Genomic DNA, 26508 nt, shown 5'->3' on the forward strand with positions numbered 1-26508 from the left:
GTTATTTGATTGTTTTTGTGGAAGATATTTAAATATTTATTTCCCTGTTAAGTTTCACTTCTGCTATATGAAACGTGTATAGATTTGGTTGGATGAAATAGAAGATAAATAAGCTTAATGTGTTGTGCATATTTTTTTAATATAAAAATTATAATGAATATGATATGAATTTCACTTGAAGCTTGTTTTCTCTAAGAAATGTTCTTGAAATTAATTTTTTTATGTGTCTTGCTTTTGTTAACAATGTCTTAAGAGATAGGAAATCAAGTATAGTGATACCTTGGCTGATGAATTCTTTAGCTTACAAATTTTTTGTGTAATTAAGATTTTTTTCGGGACTTTTCTGCTTCTGCTAATGGGTACAGATTTAACTAACAAACATATTCATTGATATGGATGCACATGCTAACCTAATACAACCACATTGGGGAGCTGAATTCTCATGGCAATAATCACAATTACTATTGCTCTAGTCCTTTTAACTCATGTCCCTCTCAGATTCTTTTTTCAGATGCACCTCCACTTTTCTTTCTGATAGCTTTTGAACCATTTTATGTAAAATGAAAGATTGAGCTAATAGAAAATGTATTAAAAAAAGGAGAGGCTTTCAAATCACAAGTAGAAGAGGACATGTATAAACTTGACTAAGGATGTGTCAACACCAAAGCTGGTGTTGGTTATGTGTATAGTGTAAAATAAAAAGATCTCTCTCTCTCTCTGTTCAGTATCTCATTTATCCAATTTTGATCATTTTAGCCTATAGCCACTTTTTGTCTTTTCTATAGCAACTCCTTGATATTTAAAGAAAACTTATCTTCTTAAATTTTGGGCAGTACCTGAGAAAATTAAACAAATTTCCATAGAAACGTATGGTAAATTATGTTTCGGCTAACAGAGATTTTGGCCAATGAATGTGATTCCAGAAGGAATTATCTTTGTCACTTGAGGCATCTCTATTATAGTGATTCAAATATAAATTAAATCCTCAAATTATAAGTTAATTTAGTTCCTGAAAGTTATTTGCATCATTAAATTTTTTTATCTAAATAAAAATATGTTAGCATGGTTTACTGTGATGTATTCTATGGTTTTGGAAGTGGTTCTCTTTGCAGTGTATTCCATGAAATTGGTTTTCTAACCTTGAAGTGCAAATGCAACTGGTTTTCCATTTGCAAAAATCTGTCCACAGAGAGCAGGTAGACCTTCAACACGACTTACATAATATGAAAATTCAAGTATTAGACATTTCCTTTCAAAATATGGGAGACACATGACAACACCAGTACGGCACGAAATAAGCATAACGCGGACAATGTAAATACTTTAGGCCAGGGGCCTTTAACCTTTCACACATAAGTTGAATGTATGGTTGAGTAGTGTCTATGCAGACAAAAAAGTAATTTTACATACGAGACAATTTTATAGTTGACAGTAGTGTCTGATAGTCTGCTTTTTTTAAAGTGTCCAAGGGTTTTGTGTTGATGTAGCTTTTCTTTTTCTAGTATATTTTAAGGTTGTAAATTGCATATTTTGTAACAAGTAGAATGATTCTCATTGAATATATATTTCCTCGTATATTTACTCGCAGGGTCGAGGCACTTGTGTGACTCGAGATGCCACTATACTCAAAAGTGAATTCATAGATGTTTTAATTATATATGAATAAAATTTCTCCCTTCACTTTAAAAAATTCAAATACCCACAATTGAAAATAAAAACTGATTTCTGAGGTATATTTTATGTATGCATTAGCTACAATACCCGGTGCTGCCTGGGTTTTCTTTAATGAGGCTTTTTGGATCACGTGATATCTCCCTCTTTCTTTGAGAGACATGCAAACCGTGTCTAAGTTAACCAATATGACGACTCATGAAATAAACAAATCTAGATTTAAAGAAACGTAGAAATAAATACATTTTTTTAAGGGGCACTAGGTGTTTTGATCCCCCCCCCCCGATTTTCAAGTTATCCATCTGCCTATTTTAGCTTTCAAAAGTGCTTAATTAAAGCTGTGGAATTTTTTCGATGTACTTTTTACGGGCCCATAATTAATTTTAAAACATGTTAAACTATGTGAATTTGTGCAGTTGAATATCAAAAGACAATACGGAAACATTAATTTTCATACTTGAGAAGATATAAATAAAAAGTTGAAATCAATGTTATTACAAGATTCATCAAAAGACTGGTTATTTGTGGAGATGAAGATTACAAGGAAGAAAATTCATCACTGCCCCCACGGGGACTCAAACTCCGGTCTCTCACTTGCCGGACGAGTGCTGTACCATCTAAGCTATGGAAGCAGATAGAATACTTCAACCGTGGAGCATATATATATATGTTTAAAGGCACCGTACATGGACGGCGTCAACAATCAACTAATAGCTCGTGAATGACAAAGGCCAACCAGATGGCTATATGCATATAGAAACGTCCTCTCCAATTGTCAAACTCGAGTCCCCGTGGGGGCAGTGATGAATTTTCTTCCTTGTATTCTTCATCTCCACAAATAACCAGTCTCTCGATGAATCTTGTATTGACAAGTGGAGAAGACGTTTCTATATGCATCAATGTTATTGCATGAATATCCAACTCAGAAGTAGGTACAGCTAATTACTTCATATTAAATCTCTTCATATATCTCGAAGCGAACTCAATATTTCAAAAATCGAGAATTCAATATAATTTTTAAAATTATTGATGATAGAAAACCCCATTAAATTTACACATTTCTACATTAAAATCTGTAATTTTAACACTGATTTCTAAGGGATCACCCTTTTCCTGACCCTCAAAGCGATGCTGATTATGACGCCTATTCAAAAAGCCTCATTACTGAGAGTATTGAAAAAGGGGCAAACCATTATAAAGGCATAAACTGTTATTCATATACATATACTAACAGGATTAGAGAAGTGACAAACCATTGTAAAGGCATATACACGTCTGAAACGCATTGCTAGGGAACCATGCTAACCAATGTAAATGTTCGGAAAATGATCACTGAGGCTCAAAAACCATTGTTTGTCGACAGTTGTTTTGCCCATTTGCCCTGCTCTGACGAAATTTTAAAGTAGCCCATCGTTCAAGTTGGGTGCCATTTGGTATATATGCAAAATTTGGCGACGATCGATCTAAAATTGTAGATTTGTATAGAGAGCACACACACACACACACACACACACACAGAGAGAGAGAGAGAGAGAGAAAATGAATTTTATATATATAGTTCTCTCAGAGTTTTCAAGTCGGGACATGTGCTGCTAGTACAGTAAACTGGCATTTTATATATGTGTGGATAATCATCAGAGATATATTTTTATGTATATAGCACTATTTATCCCATTTGTGTGAATGTGAATGTATTTAAATTGTAAAGAATTAAAATAGTGGTTATATACAACACTTCTTTGTTATATTCAACTGAAATTACACATAGTCGTATGTTGTTAATATTGAAAAATGTAGTGTCTATTGTCCCCATGTGTGGTACCTAAATTTTTGAAATCAGTTTAAGAAAAGTGCCTCGGATAACCCGAACTTGCTTAATTGAGGCTCGGATAATCGAGATCTTACTGTAATTCGAGCGCTTATAATTGATAAGTAGAGCCTGGATTATATATATGTGTGTGTGCATTAAAAAGGTGGCAAAATATGCTCTAAAAATATGCAGTTAAAAATGCAAAAAATATGTACTGAAAATCATAAAATATGCATTAAACACCCCAGACTATGCACTATAAATCTTAAATAAAAAGTCAAAAATTACGAAATATGTACAAAAAATGATAAAATATGCATTAAAAAATCACCATGCAAAAGAAAAACAGTGTTTTTAAAATGCATCTTTTCTATTTCTTAGTGCATATATATTTTATTTATAAAGATATCCCCTCATACATATTTATATACAGTATATGCAAATAGCTTCTACATATTTTTTATTCAGACATTTTTTAATTTTCAGTTTGTTGTAGCTGCTCAATAACGAAAATACCAGTAACAAAAGAATTTCGACAATATTTCTAAAAAAAAAATTAACAGTGACATATCTTTAGAAATAGCCTTACAATAAAACGATTAATATTCGTAAAATACTTTATAAGTATGTATTTTAATTCACTAAATTTCACCTGCGGGGAAAAAAACCGATGTTTTGAAAATATTATAAACAATATATATTTAAAAGATTCTAAAAAAAATTGAGTTAGCTTAAATAAACCTTCAAAAATATGCACATATGCTGAAAATTCTTTGATTTTATGCATTTATACTAAAAAGGCCAAAATATGCAAGTGCATATGCATATAATCCGGGGTCTATTAATAAGAAATGAAAAAGATTGTTCTACACATCTCGTGTTGCAGTCTCAAATTAGTGAACTTCATCCAAGGCGAGGCATACACTCACGGGCGCTTTAGATCCCCCCCCCCCCCACAACATATACGGGGGCGGGGATAGGATTCTTATAAAATCGGCTTAATGAACGTGCCAATAATTCCGTAGTTGATGCATGTAATCGCTAAGCATTAGGACATATTAATCAGTCTCTCCTCAATCACTGTTTTGTTGGTGATTGTGGGTGTGTTTTTAGATTGTACAGGGTGTTTCAAAAAGAATCATCCGATTCGAAATGCTTATATTACGAAAAATATTGAACATAATCGTTTTTCTACAAACCAAATTAAAGGTGTTCAATATGTTCACCTTGTATGTCTATACGGTAGTCAAATTCGCCCTAAACTTTTGCAGCATGTTTGCTTCCACGGCTGCTGTTATGCGTATCTTCAGTTCGGCTAATGTAGCTGGAAGGGGAGGCACATAAACGTAGTCTTTTATAAACCCCCCACAAGAAGAAATCGCACACTGTGAGGTCCGACGATCTTGGAGGCCAGTGATGTTTAACAATCATCATGTCCCGTACGGCCGATTCATCGTTTAGGAATGCGATTGTTCAAAAATTTTCGAACGTCCAAGCTCCAGTGTGGTGGTGCCGCCGCCCCGTCCTGCTGGAAAATGAAGTCATCCGAATCGGTTTCTAACTGTGGGAAAAGCCAATCATGACAAACACTGAAGTGGCAGCCGAAAGAAGAGCGTTAGCGCTACCTGTCGGCAACTGCGTGAAACTCGGGATTTCCCTCTTTCTACCTATACATTATTCGATCAAAACGGATTAAAAGCTGAATAGTTATGATTTTTTAAATCGGATAATTCTTTTTGAAACACCCTGTATTATACAACGAAACCTTTACGAAATGGAACGTCAAGAGGCCATCTTCCATTTTAGACAGGTTTCCAGTTTATAAAGCTGCACGCACACATATATACATAAAAGCAATAATCAATGAATTAGGACTATTTTTTGATTCCGTCAAAGACGGTTTTCCGTCTCATACACATGGCCGCCACAAGGGTGGGGCTGACAGGGCCTGGAACGATTCGCATCATTTTTTTTTTTTTGCTCGCTATAAATTCATCATAAAGGGGCCTGCAAAAGATCCCAGCCTAGGGGGCCCTGCTCATATAATGTCCGTCTTGATTAGGTTTCACTGCACAGTGATTACTCAGCTTACGAAGTTTTTGGCTAACGAATGTAATTCCATAACGAATTGTCGTCGTTAGCCGAAGTATCACTGTATTTGCAACATATGAGTTTGAATGCCACCTATTTTTCACAAGAGGCAAGTGAAAAAAAGATTTTTTTGTACGGCCATTTTGAGAGCATCTTTTATCCGACTTCCCAGGGGTTAAACTTCTCTGGGGAGCCGCGGATAACCGTTGATTAGGGAGAGGAACGCCACGGGGTGGAATAAGGTTGAGAACCCCTGGAGTAGGGAATATATTCCCTACGTCGTCCAGATGAATAAAGTTACGTGATCTCTAGCTTCGTTGGCCTTGTGTTGAGTTGGCCGTGGCTGTCCCATCAGCATAAAATGATCTGAAGTATGATTATAAATAAAACAGAAATAATTACAGAAGCTAAAAAAAATTAAAAAAAACCTCCATGAAGTAAATGGACTCTCACGAAACGATGATGAGATTAAACGCGGATTTTTACGAAGTGAGAGACATGAAACGGTGACGTGTGTGATGACCATTGGCGGTTCGAGTCGTTCAGATGTGTTGCAGCCCGTGTAGTTGAATCAACCAAACGAAAAAACAAGTGAAGGTAAAGAAAACAAAGTGAAAAGAAAACACACGATATATGAATAGTTTGCGTGAGTAAACCGTGTTTACAGAAAACTTTCCCCGTTTTATAACGTCTTGCTAATCAACAGCTCGAGATATTATTGTTCGTAATAAACTGATCGCATGGCTTCAGAGAAACGGTTTTGTGTGTGTTGGTCACTGAAGAAAGGAGGAGTCCTGATCGCTCATCTCACATCGGTAGGTGGTTTCGGCTGACGAAGCTCCCCCTAATTACGTGGGATTTATGATTTTTTAAGTTTTTGTTTTATACGTGTACGGGTGTATGCTATACCGAACACATATGCCTAACCTTGGCCGGCGGGCCAAAAGTGGCCCTCTACCTCAAACCTTGTTTTGTAAAAATCAACTGAGTGGCACATTTACAGATCATTCCAGTGATCAACGACATATTTACAGATCATTTAATTGACCCACAACACATTTACAGATCACTTAAATGATCTGCGTTACAGTTCGACATCACTTAAGTGACCCGCAGCTTATTTACAGATCATTGGGTAACTTGCGACACAGCTCCAGTGCACTAAACAAGGAACCCTTGACACATTTGCAGATCATTGGGTAACTTGCGACACAGCTCCAGTGCACTAAACAAGGAACCCTTGACACATTTGCAGATCACTCAAGGTACTAGCGGCACATTTGCAGATCACTCAAGGTACTAGCAGCACATTTGCAGATCATTAAAGTGACCCGAAACATGTTTACAGATCACTGACTGATCTGCGATACAGTTCCAGAGCACTAAAGAAGGGGTCCGCGACACTTTTCCAGATCACTGACGTGTGGCAGTGTTCTAGAGCACTTCAACGGCTCATGGTTCAATTTCAGATCAATCAAGTGGCCTACATCCTATAGCAGGGTCCCTAGGCTGGGTTCTTTTTCGAGCCCCTCAAGCCAGACATTGCACAGGCTCTTCTATGGTGGATTTATAGATCACTTAAAAAAAAAAGATGGTAATTGTCCCGTTCTTCAAGACTGGAACCTCCACCCTTTTGGGGGGGGGGGAAGAACATGCCTGTGGCAGATTCCTAGGTCATTAAAGTGGCCCGCGGCATTTACAGATTAGTAAGTGGTCCGTAATATATTTACAGATAATTTGATTGATCTATGACATATTTATTTACAGATGACTTAATTGATCCATGACATATTTACAGATCACTGATGTGGGACAGGGTTCCAGAGCACTTTAGTGACCCGCGTTGCAGTTCCACACCACTTACGTTACCCACGGCACAGTTCTAGATCACAAGAGGCCCAGCACACTTCAACATGACTTAAGTGAAATGCGGCCATGCCCGCACTTCCTATAGCAGGTCGCTTAGCCTGGGGTCTTCAATGGGCCACTCTCAAGCCAGACTTTTCACAGGCTCTTCTATGGTGGATTTGTAGCATGAAAAACAAAAATTATAGTAAATGCCCCGGGTTCCAGGACTGGAGCCCTACGGGCCCGCTCTTGTGGGGCCATGCCCGTGGCACATTCCTAGATGATTAAAGTGACCCACGGCATATTTACAGATCTGGGCCCTGAATGTGGCCCTGAGAGTCATCTGATGTGGCCCACGAAAAATAACCAAAAAAACTCAAGTGTATTTTTATTGGTCCCACGAAAATTTATTAATCACTTAAGTATGCCACGGGCCACACGTACCAGATTACTTCTGTGGCCCAGCCACGTTCTCGAACAAATGATGTGGCCCGCATTCTCCTAAAGGTTGAGCATCCTTACAAAATAATTTGTGATGTACGGTCATTAAGACGTTGTCTCTCTATTCGGATGTTAATTTCGAAAAATCAGATCTGGTTGAAATTTTTGAGAGTAAGCATTCATAAATTTTCTTGGTCGGGCCTCAGAAAAGTCACTTGGCCCAGGGGATGATGCTCTTATTGCTTTTTTTCATGCAGCACATTAATCAAAATCCGGTTGCTGATTTTAATCGAATAATGTTAACATTTTTATTTGATAGGTGGCAGAAGGGGTTCCAGTTTATTAATGGTTTCTCACGTAATACAGGATGATTCTGAATTCATGGGACGAACTTTAAGAGGTGATATAAGACACCTAAACAAACATTTTCGATAATAGAATGTGCGGTCAAATCACAACAGCAAAGGCGGCAGAGGGTGTTTTTAGAGAGAGTGCACAATAGCACTTCACCAAAAACAAGTATCATATTTTCTCGTCGGATTTGCTGCTATATGTGCCACCAACCATTCCAGGGTGCATATGCACCTTCGGATTGGATTGAAGTTTGTTTTTTATTGGTGCAAGGACCATCAAGCTGCGCTAAACAATGATCGAGAGGTACAATGATTGGTGGTAGAATTTGCCTTACCCAAGTTGCACCGTGAGAAGACCTACCACATTACAATACCTTGCCCTGGTCACGAGAGCATTGGTATACACAAAATACCTTCAGAGGGCACACTGGGCTTGTGGAGCACAAGAAATCTCTCCCAGAGACATTCTGAGCTTCAAAAATCATTTTAAATTAACAGAAATTGATGAAGATAACATACTGTGTAAAGGTATTTTCGATATTTAAATGTTTTACTAAAATATTTGAAAATATTTTTAATTTTCGATCGTCTTGGGGAGGGCACAAAAGCCCCCTTGTGTTCTCTGTTTCGTATGCCTCTGGTCACAAACGAATTGTCTCAGGGACGTTATTTCGCTAGAAAATTTAGCAGCAACGTATATGCAATCCCAATAAATAAAAAGGTAGGAAAAATGCTACATAATATGTAAGCAACATAACGTGCAGAATCACGATTTTAAAAACTAGAAAATGAGGAGAGCGATTCTTGGATTTTCAATGAATAAATTTTGTCTTTGGATTCAAAATAAATATTAATTTATTAATTTTAACGTTTTTTTCTCATAAAAGTGTGCAAAAGCGCATTTGACTGAATAAGATTTTTCTTCAAATTACTTTTTGTAAATTTTGTGCAGAATTTTTTAATGCGTTATATGACATATATGTATCTCATTTAATCCTTTAAAGGGCAGACATTTTTCCAAAACCCATAGCAAAAAATGTAAACAGGTGCGGTCAATGGGATCACCCTCTGTCTTCAAAGATGAGCTATTATATTGATTTGATGAACACAGTACATATTTACTCTCACCAGGACGTTTTCATTTAGGAAATTCTCTCGCGGTGTCTTAAATCGTTACCGTTTCCCCATCCCCAAGGGGTCATGACCAACACTTTGGGACCCACTGTATCAAGGTACTAGAGGTGAAGGAAAAACTATTTGCAGATATTCGTACCTTAAGGGCGGCAAACTATAATTCGCTTAAGGCAACAACATTTCTAGAACCGGCCCTGGTCACATTTGTTTCACGGGCCATGGGTTGAACATGTGTGAATTAACCATTAAAGACATAAATTTTTAATAATCTAGACTGAGATGAATCTAAACGCCTTCATTAATAAAAATCGTTATAATGAAATGTTGCGTTATACAGTAATAAAACATTCCTTTGGATTCATTCTTTCTATTGCAAGGGCTCTCAAGGTATTCCGGTTGCCACGAAATGTTAGAAAATTAGTAATACATATATGCAAAAGGGCCTGGGATCGAGACCCCGGCGGAGACTGGATGACTTTTATTAGAATTTTATGACTTGGCGACGGTGCAATGATTGCCGGACGCGCTTAAAGATAACGGGTGTGCCGACAGCGTCTTCCCCTGTTCTCTCGACGTGTATTTTTGCGATTTTCACCGACTAAACGTGGTTTGCGAAACCATGTTCTATGGCAATTTTTGTTCCTCTTGATGCCTAATATTACCCCTCAGAGTTTGTCGTCACTTCAAGGCAACACCCAGTATATGGTCACGTGTAAAGTCAGTTTGGTTCCCCCAGGAAAAGATTTAGGCGGGTGCGATTGAACCGGGCCGTAAAACTGAATTTGATTACGTATTACATTCAACAGGAAATCGTGAAGTCCTGTCTATCTATCGATGAAAAATATGTCAATTTATTAAAAGACACGTAGGTCTATGATAATGAAACCGTTGTCCCACATTATCTATAAACGGGGCCATGATTTTTTGACAGGAGCACAGACCTTAAGATTTTTAGCTGGCTCCAATTGATTTTCAAGAAAATTTGTCGTTCTAAATCTTGGAAAAATATAAGACCAATACCTGAGAGAGAGAGAGACCACCAGAACCCAGCCAATCATTCTTATGGTGTGGCATGGTCTTACTGGTCTTCCCACTGTGTAGTTCAGATGGGCCTTTGCCCATGCGTTAAGACGGCTCTGCACTCTGTAACCTCCTTGACAAGTTCTTTAATGGACCAGAATTCCGAATCTTTTAGAGGGGGCTCCCATATCGATTTTCGTCGAATGTATAAAGCAAAAAAAAAGTTAATCTCTGGGCCCAATCCAAATTATGTCTTTCGTGGGGGACGCCACAGGCATATAAATTTAGTATTAGAGAGGGCCACAAAACTGTTTTCACCGGGCTGCTAAATGATTAAGCCCGGCCTGGATTCCTCCCCCCAAGAGAAATTTCCGGGTACTGCCCCGTGGGGTTTCTATGATGATTTCGTATTGCAGTGGAACCTTACATAACGGATACTCCCCATTAGCGGTCAGCTCCCGTTAATGGACACCTTTTTTGAATTGCCTCTATGTATTTTACTACCCATTAACGGGCACTCCTCGTTAGCGGACAAAATCCAATGTCCGTTATCACCCATGGTGGTTTTACTGTGCAATTAATATGAACGGAGACAGGATGAAGGAAACATCCCCCCCCCCCGGTCCTGCAGCAAGGTCCTGAGTGTTATCTTTGATGGACCCCCTCCATAGTGAATTTATAGTGTGAAAAACTAAATAATCACGATTACTTTGCTCGTATGTAGGCCACGCAAAATGTGGTTGGAAGAAAAATCTGTATGTATTAAATAAGAAAGATAATTATTACATAATGCCTAAATATTTTCTTGCTTGAACAGATAATGGCAGCTGTGTCGTGCGCAGTATCTGCGTCTATTTTCTTCGGATCGGGGAAAGGAAAAGAGCTCGGCCGTAAGTACATAGGCAATTGTATTCTTTACGTACAGCATATTCTGTGGGAATATTATGAAGCAGGGACGGGAGTTTTTTAGCCTAAACGAGAAACTGCTTCATGTGTTTCAATAGCCCTTGAAAAAAAACTAGGTATGAACTAGATGTTATAACACATAACTACTCGTTATGATGGCGAAACTTCCAATGTATATAGGGTGTCCCATCAAAACCACACAAACTCTGCACGGCCAGATTCCTCGCTTGGAATACATAAAAAAAGCCCGAAAAACTGTCCCTGTACGACCCATAGTTTGCGAGAAAAATGCGAAAGAAAAGTATGACGCCATACCCGGTGCAAGAGTAAAAAAAACTTTTCACGTCACTCCACGGCGCGTGCCTCGATATGCGTGGTGGATATTTTGAACATCTTCCTATGTAAACATGCAAATACCGACGTTCATGTTTTCAATAAAGTTTTTTTTTCTTGCACCGGATATGACGTCATTTCTTTCGCATTTTTCTTGAAAAATATGGGCCGTACAGGTACAGTTCTTTGGGCATTTTTATGTATTCCAAGCGGGGAATCTGGCTGTGCAGAGTTTAGGGGTCTTGATGGGGCACCCTGTATTCATGTAAAGCATGGGTTCATGACCTCCAGCCCACGGTCAAGTGCGGCTGTCGAAAAGATTCTATCCAGTCTACGAAAAGAGTTCTGGTAGAAAGTATCAATATACACAACACGAAAACTGCCTAGGCTGACCATATTTCCTTCATATAAATACTGGAAATCGCGATCCATACGAGTTATCACCAATTATCGCCAAAAAATTGTTGAATGCAAGCAAAGTTACCAATCACAGCGGAAAAAAAACCCATATATCTCAGAGGTAAGTAAAGTTGCCAATTATAACCACAAGAAATTGTAAACGCAAGTAAAGTTGCTAATTACAGCCAAGAAATTTTCAAACGCAAGCAAAGTTGCCAAACAGAGCCAAAAAATCGTCACAAAGTTGCCAATTGCACAGCCAAGAAATTTTCGAAGGCAAGAAAAGTTCGTTGGTGTTGGCTAATCACAGCCAAAAATTTGTCAAAGGCAATAATTAAAAAGATATGAAAGTAATCTTCATAATATCACATATCAATAATATACCATCAATATATCATATCATACAATCTTCATAATCTTCATTCTTCGCCCCATAAAATACAGGTCACCCTACACATGGGTTTTCTGGACCGCGAGTGGCAGAATTACCGCACATATCTGGCTCGCGGACTGAAACATGAAAAGGTTGTGCACCCCGATACAGAAGTTGGTCATAAAATAACTTTGCTGACACACAAGTCTCTAGTGGCCCCCAAAAATCAAGGAGTACGAATGAAATTCGAGGTATATGTGCTTCTTGTATGCGCTCGAAAATGAAGGGGGCGGGGGAACAAAAATCTTTTTTAGCTGTCGCGGTTATGGCCACAGCAACGAAATTTCGAAAAGCTCATATGACAACACTCACTTTTATGCATTCCTAAGTTATCGGTGTGGTGGAAAACCATTAATGGCGTTGGAACGGTATTTCTAGTACATAAAGCATGAACGCCATCGCAGGATGCAGACAAAGGAAAATTTTACAAGGTGTTGGTCGCTAACATCTCGGAGAGAAACGTCCCGCGGTAATAACTCGATCTGCATTGGTTGTTTTCACATGTTTCTTCGACCGCGTCTAGCACCAGCGTTTATTATGATACAGGTACCGTTTCAACGCTATTCATGGATTTTTTTACCGTGCTGATCATTTTGCAATGCATAAACGTGAGTTTTGTCATTTGAATTTTACGAAATTTTGTTCCTGCAACCGTTATCACGAGAGTGACCACGTATGCACCTCACCCACGTTCTGCGGAACTTTTAACGAATTGGTACACGTTGAAATGTGCGTGTGCGCAGTGGCGGATGAAAGTCGGTCGCGGCCCCGGGCGCAAAATAATATATTGGGCATCTTAAACTGGGAAAAAGTGTGACATTTGGGACCCCTTTAGAAGTCGGGGCCTCGGGCAAACACCCACTGAGTCCGCCGTCAAATCCGACTCTGCGTGTACGTGTTGTGAACCTAACGTGAAGTTTGTTTCGGTGTAATGCTTGTTATAGTGCTGTGATCTGCCATCTATTTTTCGAAAACCACGAGAGTTAGGGTTTTGTTTTACCCCTCATTTTCGATTACTCTGAAACATCTATATACAGGGTGTCCTGTAAGTGCTAATGCGCCATCTCATCATTCCGTCGTAGATTTATATTTCAGTTTAAAAAATGTTCAAAATGCGTTCAAAAATTAACCTGAACCAGTTTTGAGAGTAAAAGTATAGTGTGTCACAAAAAATCTAAATTTTTATACGGACCCCTGTCCTCTAACTTCCAATTAGAAAGTTGTTGCCCTGTATCACCCGAGGCCAACCAGAAAAATTCCAGCAAAGTGCAATATTCGCTAAGATATTCGAATTCAAAAATCTGAGAAAAGTTGAGAAAAAAGAGCGTTGTCCGTTAGTTCTTGCTGTTATTTCCCAACTTTTCTCTGTATTTGAATTAAAATATCTCAGTGAATATTGCAGTTAAAAATAGGATTTTTTTGTTGGGCTCAGTAAAAACAGGTAAAAAATTTCCCTATTGGAAATTAGAGGACGGGGGGGTGTATAAAAACTTGGATTTTTTTTTTTTGTGACACACTGTAGTTTGACTTTCAAAACTGGTACAGGGTAATTTTTGAACATATTTTGAGCATTTTTTAAATTGAAACCTCTTCCACAAACGGTTGATGAGATAAAGGCTGCATTAGCACTTGCAGGACACACTGTGTACAAGGCCGTCTTAAGAGCATCATGGGCCCCCCAGCCAGATGGTTTTTCCGAGGCCCTACCTTGTAAATTCTAGAAAATTTCAACCGGATCTCATTTTTGTGAGGTCCCTCTTCCCCTGAGGCCCCCGGGCAGTGCCTGGGTGGGCCCATGCGTTAAGACGGCACTGACTGTGTATAGAATTTAATTCGACTTCGTTGATTTTTGCTGCCGCTGGAGACTCGTATATCAGTGAAGTTATTTTACGACCACCTTGCACGTTCACTATAGATAACTTAAATCATCGCGCAGTGCGAGATAGTGAAGGCACTAACGAGAGTGAACAAATGCGATTTTTCAATCATAATTGTCTCTTTATTTGATTTTTATTGTTTCGATATGATCATTTTTCATGAAAACTAAGTTTTTTCTCGTAAAAAGTCATTTTTTTCTCTCTCGATTTTTTCAGATTCGAAGCTGACGTCATTCGGAGTTTTATGTTTTTCAGTGACTTACATCTTCGTTTGTAGAAAAGTGGTCAGAGGAATCAAAGATGTAAATTGCTATTTCTCGTTGTTTCTGATTTTTTGTAACCATTGTTGAATGATTATTATTTTTTAGAGCCACACAATGGAATTCGTGCAGCCTTTAATAAGACTCATACATAAGGTGGCCAGCTGAGAAACCGGGATACAAATCCTGAATTCCTGATTAAAAACCGAGACATTTCAAAAACTCTTTTGGGAGACATTACAGTATAAAACTGCAAACTTATAATGTATTACGAAAATATATTATCACACTGCTTTTGCACAAAGCGCCAAAATGAGTAAAACATCATTAAAGGACTGTGGATGTCGGAGGTCCCGTATATACGGGATTGAAGGGCGTACACCGTGAAGGCGGATTTTTTTTTGTATTGAATCAAAAACTCTTTTTAGTTGCGCGAACAGAAATCCTTTCTTTTCGCGATCATTTTTCTAAAATTTCAAGTTATTTCATGAAGCTATGGCATTTGTGCAGTTTTTTGAAATTTTTACTGTCATTGAAAATTCTAGTGGCCTCTATTGACTGACTCTACAGGGAACAAAAGTCCTCAAGTCTTGGTTTTATGTCTCAACTGGCATGAATGAATGAATCGTCTAACTTGAACGTCTTAACTGGCAATATATTTGTCATAATTTTCATATGTTTTTTCTAAAATAAAATAATATGAACATGGTCGACATACATTTATAGTTGCCGTGAAAATCAAAATATTCGATTGGAGGAGAAAAGTTGATATTCTACGTTAATATTATCTCCATGAGAGAAATTGTGGTTCCGGAGGATCCGTTTAAGAGGGGTATACGTTTATTTATTTACCAAATAAGCGGGACAGACTGTATTTGAAAATCACTTTCGATCTCAGAGAAAAACCGAGACACAAAAAGGCTTCCCGAAAACCCTTTTTGGGACATAGGCAAAAAGCGGGACTTCCGGAAAACCGGGACATCTGGCCATCCTACTCATACATCCTAGAGCAGAGACCCAGGCCAAGTTTTTTTTATTTATTTATGAAAAGTTCAGGGATTTTAGCCGTTCTTCCAATAATGATTTTCTAGTGAACTTATAGTGTAATTTTTTCCCTACGTATTTAAAAACCTAGTACTCGACCCTCCAAGCTAGAGCACTGTCAGCCTGGGGGTTGGCAGGGCTGTCCTTACCAGGCGCAGGGTCCGGTGCGTCTCAAAAATTTCGGGGCAGTCAAAAATTTGGGACCCCCTCTTTTTTGCCTCGATTTTATATATTCTGTAGGGGAAAAGGAATCGGCATCCGTTATTCAGAATATACAGTAATGATGAGAAATATCCATAGAAAAAATGTTAAACACACAATTAAATGTAAATTAACACGGATATTTATGAAAATTCCTCACTGAAGGTAATATTGAACTTATGAGAAAAATGATTCCTGAAACTATAATGAAAAGTTTAGAATCGAGGAATTAAAAATAATTCCAGCAGTGATGAAATTTTAGAATTAATAGAAGAAAAAAAATTATAAAATTCAGGAAAATTCAGAATTAATGCAAGAAATAATTTAAGAATTGGTGAAAGCCTCCAATAACTTACCAGGAATGCGGGGCCCCATAAAGCGTGGGGCACGGTGCGACCGCGCCTTTCGTAACCTGAAAGGACGACTCTGGGGGGTGGGGGCATTTCTGTTTGTTTGAAAGGGAATAAATGGACAGCAAAGATTAGTTTTCGTCGCGTTTTTTTAAACCCTCATGCGGCTCAACAGAAATCTCTAAACCCTAACATAAAATGCCATAGCTTTTTGAATTAGGTAGGCTTTCTTGCCAACGGGTACGAAGTAGGGAGGGGTATAGGGTAAAGTGTTCCATTGAGAAATCAACTTTACGAAACATCTGGGCTTGTCAATGCTGAAATAAGGATCCTTTAAAAAGGCGAGATATCTCGTCAGTTCCGCTTAATTTGTGCACACGAGTTTCCAAAAAAATTTTCAATAAATACGCTTTTCTGTTAAGCAGTACTCCAATGAATACAGTGAGTGTTAAGAGGTTAACGCTATTCAAAAACGCATTCTAACCTTTTTACGATCACGAGCGTAATATTACGTTGAAACCAATTCAAACAAGCTCTGTGTTTTTCTTTCCTCAACATCGCAAAATTTTATAGTAATTCTAACGGAAGTTGCCTTTTATTTTTCCCTCATTTCTTTCTATACTACTCCTTTAATGATTTTTTCCCACACACATATAATGCATCTCTATACTACATGCATGTAAGGGTGAAAGAGGACTAAAAAACCACTCTTATATATTATACTTTTTTCTTTCCCCCCTTTTTTCTCTTTCTAACGTGTGGTTAGTATAAGGTTACTAGATTTATCGCCGATTCCTCAAATCGAGATAACTAAAATTTCTTGTCAAAAGCTTGCACATGAAGTGGTTAATCATGAAAAATCATGACAAAGGTTTTTTTTGATAAACATGTGTGAATGTGTTATGATTAGAGTCCAAAGGTTTAGGCACTAAATATGCTTATAATAAGCACTAAAAAAAGAATTTATAATTAATAGAAAAAAGGAAAAGCAACTTAAACCTGCGATGTTGAGGGTCCGAAATCTGGCTGAAAAACTGACTGCACTTACTGAATCTACTGTTTCAATAGTAGCCTATGATAACTGCATTATCAGCAAAGCTATCATTATGCCAAAAAAACTGGCCGAGGTATTTCTAGGTTAGGCCGTAGTTTGATTAAATCGAACATTTAATATGCAGTTTTTGAAAATGTAGGATAGTGCTGGCCAAAATTAAAGAATACAAATACAAATACAACGCCACAACAGGCAAAATGCCCAACGAGGTGGCTGATAAAAAGATGCCCATAAAAATATGGATGTCATGTTTCAAAAATACAGCAACCCCATTAAAAGTGCAATTAACACAAATTATAAACAATATATACACATGATAAAATATTATACAATGCCCATAAAGAATACTTATGGTTGTCTTATTCTAAGAATGGATAGCTTCTCGATTTACCCCAACATGTTTATCGTATTTCTTTTTAAACGTGTCAATTGTGTTACAATCTACTACCTCCGGGGGTAAGCTATTCCATTTATTAACAACCCTATTGGAGAAAAATTCCCTGCGACACCATAACCTTGCATTGTCCCTCACCAATCGATACTGGTGTCCCCTTGTAAAAGCAGTTGATTGGCGGTGTACTAAAAGTTCATGGTCCATCCTATCCATCCCATTGAAAATTTTGAACACTTCGATCATATCTCCTCGACACCTGCGTACATCCAATGTAAACATATTCAAAAAATGAAGTCTCTCTTCATAACTCAAGCCCTGTGTGCCAATAAGGACACGCGTAGCTCTTCTCTGCACCCCTTCAATCAAGTCTATGTCCCTCTGTAGGTATGGTCTCCAAAACCTTATAATTTTACCATTATAAACCATTATATAAAAACTGCAGACACATACACAAACATAGAATTATTAAAAAAAATAATTTCTATATAACGTATATATAGTTTTTAATAATTATTTACTACAGTTACGTATATATATATAATATATAGTTTTTATTACAGTCTATAGATACTCAAATACAGTACTGAGCTTTGCAATCGGTTTTGATCGATATGAAAAAAAGATCTCGCGAGTTCTGGAGATGATTTTTGATTCTAAAATTTACAAATAAACGTAAAACAACGGTGAAATAGGCATTTAAAAAAAAAAGTTTTATACTAGGTGCAAAAAAAGGCATTTAATGGTATTTCGCCTGAACTTCCAGGCTCTAGCAAAGCCTCCTAGATAGGCTTCAGTACAAGGTAGCATCTAGGAGGCTTTGGCTTTAGTTATGATTTTGATGTCAACATATTGACAAGGATCAAAATGGTTTCTTTTGATTAAGGGGGTAGAGTTATCAGTGTATAAATTTTATAGGAATGCAGTATTATCAGTCATACTTCTGAGTAGAGCTCCCCGAAATACTTCTGATTTATCGCCATCTCCGAGCAAAAGTGAGAGACGTCAGTATTATCACTATAGGCAAATCGCTGTTCCTTAAGACGCTTTGGAAAATCCATGGCTGGCCTATCGAGGGTGGAAAACCATTTTTTTTGTTTATGATGCCTAATCATTAGAAAAAAATGCATAGGGGGACAGCCATCGACTGTAGCGATAATACTAACGTCACACTGCGCATTGATAGCCGATGATGAGTCTCGAACATGGAGGACGTCGAGTTCATCTGCCTTTATAAGCACCTTCTCAGGATTGAAACATAAGTACGAGGTTGCTCTGTGTCATGAGACACATTTATTAAAATTTACAATGAGTTTGAAGTAATTTGGAAATTCTCACACTCGTATTTGTAATATCGTATGTTGAAAATGTCGATGGTTATCGCCTGATCGAGAATGGAGGCCAATTCCATATATAACACGCATCGGTTTTATCTTCTTTCTTGCGCAGGACAATCGCGAGAAGTTGGTTTTGTGGATCATAATGACGATTGTGGCCATCGCTTTCCTGTATTCTGGTTCCCTGTTTGTTCTCGTAAGTTTCGGGGTAAGTCTCAACGTATGTATCGAAAGTTATTTTGAAATGTTACGAATACCTGAGAATTTCATACATTCATTTCTATGCTTTTGATTACGGGTTGAAAGATGTGACGTGAAATAGCCAGAGTCTAGCTAAAAATCAGAAAAGAAAGATTACAATTTTTGATGACATTGAAAGAACTGCAGTCTTATAACAAATGCTTATAACAAAACGCGAGTCCGTCTTTAGCGAAAATGCTCGATTAATCCGTATTTAAGTGAAAAAAAGGTAAAACTTCGGAAATTAAGTGCTTACAGCAAGTATATATAACACGGTATAGATATTTTACGTGCAAGATATTTAATTTTTATTTTTTGTAGCAACGTTATAATTTCTGTTTTACGTTTAACAGTTGAAACTTTGCTTTTGGACATTTTTTCCCCAAACACTACATGGGAAAGAAAAAAAATTCTGCTTAATGATTCCTCACACTCAACACATGGAACATGTATGGCAAGTTGAACGAGGGCTAATTTGTCATTTTTTAAAATTCTGATTGGTCTGTTCCTTCATTTCCCATTCAATAATGAATATTCTTTTGAGAATAGGAAAAAAAAAGTTCATTTTTTGTATAATGTATTGGATTTTAAAGAAAATCCACAAAAATGCAAAACAAGTTCAAAGATAAGATTCATGAGACTAAGCGAGAGATAAGAGGTTGAGACAGCTGAAAAATGCATTGATGGTAACATAAAGGAGCTAAGACAGTGGTTCTCAAACTTTTGTCATCCGCGGCTCTCTTGCCCAATTCATGGTTCCCCGGCATTGTTTGGTAAATATTTTCCCGTAAAAAAGAACCATTTCAAAGCATTTTCGAGTTGTCGTAGGTGATGAAATAATGATGGTGGTGACGTCGAATTATCTGACTCCATTTAAGAACGAGAACTGATTCAACTTATAAGATTTATTTATAAAACGAATTATATTAAGACAGACATGTTACACTACCAATTCTCACGTCACACTCTGACGCGTCGTGATAATACGCAGATGCAAGTGGCGAGGACAGCGTCATCACTTGACATACATACTAAACATAATCACGTATACATAATTGAGTCGACTCCCTATTGCATGGATAGACACACAAATTAATACCTCCAGCAAGTCGCGACGCACACTTTGAGAAATAATGGGCTGCGACAGAGGGGTTCTCAAACTTTTTCAACCCACGCCCCCCCCCATTACCCTAACTAACGCTTATCCGCGGCTCCCTAGAGCAGTTTAATCTCTTCGAAAAGTCTTTGTCGGACCACCGCTCCGAGGCGTCCCTGACAAACGTTGGAGGCGCACCAGGGCAGTGTGGCGCAAAGTTTGAGAACCCCTGTGCTAAAATATAATATAAGCAGTACTGATAATTGATGTCATCCACCAAGAGTACGGAAAAAAAGTCATTTCTGTTGAGAGCAAATTAAATTAATGAAAAATATCTTTTTCAATAAATTTTTCTCTCTAAAATTTTTTCTCATATGCTCTTTTAATTAAATAAAAAGAGCATGATAATACCTATTTTTTGAGATCATTCTGATCCCATTCATGAAGATGTGGCCCTTTGGAGGCCCGGTGCTCTGATACAACAGTTAACGGTGATATTGACAACAAATCATAGGATATATATAATCATAGGCATTGCCGTCTTTAGGCAAGGCATGGGCCCACTGGGCACCTCAAAAGAAAAGGGGGCCTCACAAAAATGAGATTTGTTTGAAATTTTCAAGAATTTGCCTGGTAGGGCCTCAGAAATATCACTCGGCCCGGGGACCCATGATGCCCGGGTGATAGGCTTTTTTTGAATTATTTGGTTGACCTCTCAAATTGCTCGTTAAATCCGAGCTACCGTGAAAACCTGCTCGCTAAAAGCGACAGAATTGCACCAATTTAACATTGTACAGTGTAAACTGCATCAGTTTGCTTGTTGAATTCAGACTCTCGCTAAAAGTGAGCTCGTCGTAAGCGGGTCCAACTGTGTTTTTATAACGGAATTGGCTTTACGGAGTGGTTACTTATTGAAGCAATTATAAATATGTTCCTCTAATACTAATTCAATAACAAGTAGATTTAATACAAATAATACGCCACAAAAAGTAAAATGCCCAACGAGGTGGCTGAGAAAAAGATGCCCATAACAAATACCGATGTCATATTTCAAAAATACAGCAACCCAATTAACAATGCAATTACAAACAATATGTATATACATGATGAAATATTATATAATGCCCATAAAGAATAGTTATGATTGTCTAATTCTAAGTATGGATAATTTCTCGATTAACCCCAACATGTTTATCGTATTTCTTTTTAAACGCGTCAATTGTGTTAGAATTATACACCTACCTCACAATAAAAGTTTTATGAATGTGTTTATTTCTTGTGCTTCTCGAATTCCAATAACATATTCTTTCACTTTTATCATATAGAGCGGCAAGTTTCGTACCAACGACATCGAGAGAGCAACGGCAATCGGCATACCTAGCTTCTGCTTGCTCATTGCCACATTTCTGGTAAGTGATTGATGTAATAAGCTTCATTAATAAGAGCATTTTAGTTGTATTTCTGAGGAAGAGACGTTTTATTTCTCGACAGGTCTACTGCGTATGGAGCGTATCCGAACTGTGGCTTTACATGGGCGAAGATCATCCAGAAGGTAAACGACAATATTTTTGTGTAGCATACTTATGTTAAAACATTCAGAACATACCAAATAGTGTTTAAAAATTCATAAAAATTTGAAGGGATTGGCATATTTGAACGCGGTCATAGTGAAAAAGTTATTATCACGGAAGGCGGGGTTCTTTTGGTTCTGAAAAAGAAATTTAGTTCAAATTTTTATTGATAGAGGGTGCTGCACGAAAAGAAATCACTGGAAATATGAAAATCGGAGTCCTATAAAATGCTGGGTGTGCGATTAACAGCTCATTTGTTACTTTTCTTGCTACTGGTACTCACATAAGGTTTATATTGTGATGGTGACATTGGTCCACTAAGTATTTTTAGTGAAGTTGCTTTAGAGTAAAACATTAACATTTACCTCATTCACGAATCGCGGGGGAAATGAAACTTTACGAATGTTTCGGACACGGAAGAGATCGGAGAAAGGTTCAGATCCAGAATCGCAATAAGCTTTCGTGCAGCACTCACTATCGACAAAAATTTGAACAATTCTTTTCCTGTATCAAAAAAATCCTCCTTCGTGAGAATAACTTTTTCGCAAACCGCATTTTATAGCAATTCCTTGAATTTTTAAATATTCTTAATTTCTAAACGATTATTATTATGGGACACTATATTTGCACAGCCGTTTATAATGATCACGTTAATGTTTTACTCTATAAACGGTAACTCTATAAACGAGTCCCCTGTGCGTACTGGCAGGAGTAAACGGGCCAATGCCCTGTCCTCCAGGGGACGACCATGTAAGATAATTAGATGTAGAAAGATAACCATAGGGCCCCTGGATCTTTAATCTGCTTCAGGGCTCTTGTAACCCAAGGCACAGCGCTGCACATTGGGAGCTATTCATAACTCTTTTTGACATTAATTATAATTAATGTCAAAAAGATAATTATCAGTTTCCAGGTAATAAATCGGGAAACGGCAAGCAGGAAGATCATTGATTGCGTATTGTTCGTATACAAAGTCCGTCGTCATTGAAAATTGTTCTTTCCTCTGCTTCCGGAATAGAGGTCACTGTTATTACACTGTTATGTGTTCGAAATTGATTTCTTTCACCAAAAAAATCATACGGAAGAGACAAAATTTCGGGACTTTCTCCGCAAATTGACGAGCCGTACATCACCACGATTGAGCAATTTTCGGAAAAATTTATTCGTGCGTGCGGGTTAAAATACCGTTTCATTGTAAATACTGAATAATCGAAACGAGGTCATAAATGATCGATAAGCCATAACCAAAGTAGCAATGGGAAAATTTTCAAATTTTGAGATTCATTTGACTACGTTTAAAACGTCATTTTGGACGAAAATGTATTTTTACAAAAGAAATTCCACGTTTCCAAGTGCAATATTCGCTGAGATATTTGAATTTAAAGAAAGAGAAAAATAAGTATAAATGAGGGGGGGGGGGGAGGAGGAGTAATTTTCGTTAGTTTATGCTGGTTTTTTTCCTCCCAGTTCTTCTCAATTTTTTGAATTTTAATATCTCAGTGAACACTTAGAACACAATGAATTTGGGCATGGAATATTTTTTTTGGGGTCAGGTGAGACAGGGCAACAACTTTCTCAAATTGGGTGAGCACAGGGTAACCATATAAAAAGTTTTAATTTTTGTATTTTAATAACTATAAAACTGTTTGCAGTATGAATGACGCATCTGAGGTCCACACGTTATTTGGATACTTTTCCTAATTAAAAATATGCCTCATTAGGATCAACGGTTCGCCAGTAATTTGCGGTCCGAGGAGTTAGCTATGTGCCCTGTATGTTTGATAATTACAGTGTTTTATACACTGTATGTAAAATTAAATGTGGCTGTCGGATGCAAAACGTTGATGACCCTCCACTAATTTATCAGCAGAAAAAGTTTTTTGAATTTTTTGGCTGACAGTTATTTTCGATAACTTTTTTTTTTGAGTTTATGTCCAATTTCGTGAGAATGATCCGAATAGAATTTGTATTTTTCGCTTATTTTATATATGTTACTGCCAAAGTCGGAAGTTGGCCACTTCGCGAAGTGGCCAGAGCAATTGACCCGGCCAATGTCCGAAATCCGGGCTTTTGTACAGCCTCTATCTATCGATGCCCTATACATCTCTATATCGATCTAGGTTTTTTGCCGCCCCCACAGCATTAAAACTTAATAATTTTGTCACGATGTTCTTTGTTCCCACCTAAAACTGCCGCCTCTAAAGTTTTCCGCCCGGGGCAGTTGCCTCCTCCTGCTTCCCCTAGTTTCGGCTTTGATTATGACCCTTTATAATTAGCCATAGCTAACTATAATTATTATAGTTAGCTATGGCAACACTAACGATCAAAGGAATCTGAATATTGATATATTATGATACGTATATAGGGATCGACATATGGGTGCCGGCGACAGAACGAATTTCGGACATTGGCCGGGTCAACTGGGCTGCCCACTTCGGGATTTGGCAGTAACATATATATGTTACGGTAAATGTGATAAATCCGGTTATTATACATAATGGACGAGCATTTTGGTAAGTTAGATAAATTTCCCTAAATTTATCACTTCCACCGGCGATTATGCATACTTTCCAAGCGTCGTTGGTCAACTTAATAAGTATTAAAAAATTATTACTTTTACCGGCGATTATTCATGATACTCAAGCGTCGCGTCGTCGTTAAACATGATAAATCGTACTACATGAATATACTATACATGATAAATCGTACTACATGAATATACTGTACATGATAAATCGTACTACATGAATATACTATACATGATAAATCGTACTACATGAATATACTGTACATGATAAATCGTACTACATGAATATACTATACATGATAAGTCGTACTACATGAATATACTATACATGATAAATCGTACTACATGAATATACTATACATGATAAATCGTACTACATGAATATACTATACATGATAATTCATACATGTATTGTACCATTATATCGAGGTACGATCGGAAAATTTGTTAACATTATATCCGGGTCCGACTATATTCATCACACATACTATACTCATTTGCGATGTTTTTCATTTTTATCAAATTCACCAATTACACTAGGGTATTATGCATGATCCCAAATACAGGCGATAAATTTCAAGTATTCATCAAATTTACCAACGACATTTGGTTATTATGCATATTCGCCGGTAAAAGTGATAAATTTACCAAATTCACCAAGATGATTGGTGAGTATGCATAATAACCGGACTTATAACGTTTACCGTAACATATATATGCTTTCTTTATTTACAGAGATGTCCGATCGTGACTCCTTTCCCGGAGAACAAGCTCGTTGCATATCCTCATACGAAGGTTAACCAATAGGATTTATTCTCAAGAAAGGAAACTCATCACCACGTAATGGAAAAAATAAAATAAAAATCACCGAGTGATGGATTTTTCACGTTTTCTGTAAAAAGAAAATCTTTTTTGTAAAGGTTATAAAATGGAAGAAAAACGTTAATTTTCGTTGTTTGGCGACACGTGTTTTTATTTTTGTTTTGCAAGTTTTTTTTCCTCTGGGTTTTTAGGTTAATCCTCTTCTTTGTGTGGGTGACACCGTGGAAAGGAGTTTATTACCATTGGGACTCCATTTACGGATATAAAGGATCGAAACCACTCTTTGGTGTCGTCGATCGTTTCACATTCGAGTAACTTTCGAAGATACGTCTCATTAATTGGTTCCACTGTTAAAGTCTCGATGAATGAACGTAATGAGAGTTTTTTGTGTACCCAGAGCGTGACCGTTTTGAGGGTTCGTCACATGGTTTGCGGTTTTTCATTGATGACAACGAATACCAAGTCGATTTTTCAGAGATCAAGATTGTGCCTCAAGGTGCTTGCGGTGACATCAGGAAGCTTTTAGAAAAGTTCCCATTATTTCGTTTACTTTGCGCAATAGCATGTTTACAACAACGGTGTTCAACCTTTGGGAGACTGCGGGCCACTTCATTGATTTGAAAACGCGTCGTGGGCCGCTCAAGTGCTCTGTAAATGTGGTGTGGATTGTGAATAATGTTAAGCACCCTTGCATTAGAAAATGGTTACATTCGCTTGAATGTAACTGATGCGCTTATTGTTTGAATTTTTCAAGTTTCATAAAAGTTTTATCAAAATTTTATAGCGTAATCCGGGCCGTTGACAGTATTTGATGTGGAAAAGGATAAAACATTTTATTTATTTCACGGAAAATAGAAGCTTCTTTGATTGCACGAAACTCGTTTCTCACAAAAGGACAGCCGTGATAACACACTTCTATTGCACTTTTATGGTAATGTCTATAAGGCCGGGATTACACTAAAAGTTTGATAAAGGATTTTTTATTAAACTCGAAAAATGCAACCAATGAACGTATCGGTCACATTTGAGCGAATGTAACCAACAGGCTTATTGGTTGCTTTTCTTAGTTTTGTAAAAGAACAAATTTGTATGGTGTAATCCCGACCTTAAGCGGAAAAGCTTTCGAAACACAGTGAAACCTCGCTAGATCGATACTCGATATAACGATTAAACCATGTACAACGATTTTTTTTCGAATATTGGTTGGAATTGACTATAATCTAATGTTAATGACGCTTACGTCATCAACCACCTTTTATAAAAATATGAAATATTCTTAATGACTCTTACTCGGTGTGC

The 26508-nt window shown here is 37.5% G+C and overlaps 1 protein-coding gene across 2 annotated transcripts; it reads left to right on the top strand.

Moving 5' to 3' along the window:
- Positions 1–6132: 6132 nt before the first annotated feature.
- On the top strand, positions 6133–25331 carry LOC149087800 (uncharacterized). 2 transcript variants are annotated; one of them, XM_089231876.1, is made up of 7 exons: positions 6133–6387; positions 11186–11258; positions 14533–14618; positions 19066–19161; positions 21615–21698; positions 21781–21841; positions 25123–25331. In XM_089231876.1, exons 1-7 carry the CDS (start codon positions 6313–6315, stop codon positions 25185–25187), a joined length of 540 nt encoding a protein of 179 aa, XP_089088002.1. In that variant the 5' UTR covers positions 6133–6312; the 3' UTR covers positions 25188–25331. The 2 variants fall into 2 exon arrangements, with proteins under 2 accessions (XP_089088002.1, XP_089088001.1); XM_089231875.1 differs by having other exon boundaries at positions 19066–19173; positions 25123–25316.
- The last annotated feature ends 1177 nt before the right edge of the window (positions 25332–26508 follow it).

Source organism: Pholcus phalangioides, unplaced genomic scaffold, assembly GCF_987345545.1.
Source record: "Pholcus phalangioides strain wild (caught in Gottingen) unplaced genomic scaffold, Ppha-v1.0 ptg000004l_1, whole genome shotgun sequence".
NCBI lineage: Eukaryota > Metazoa > Arthropoda > Arachnida > Araneae > Pholcidae > Pholcus > Pholcus phalangioides.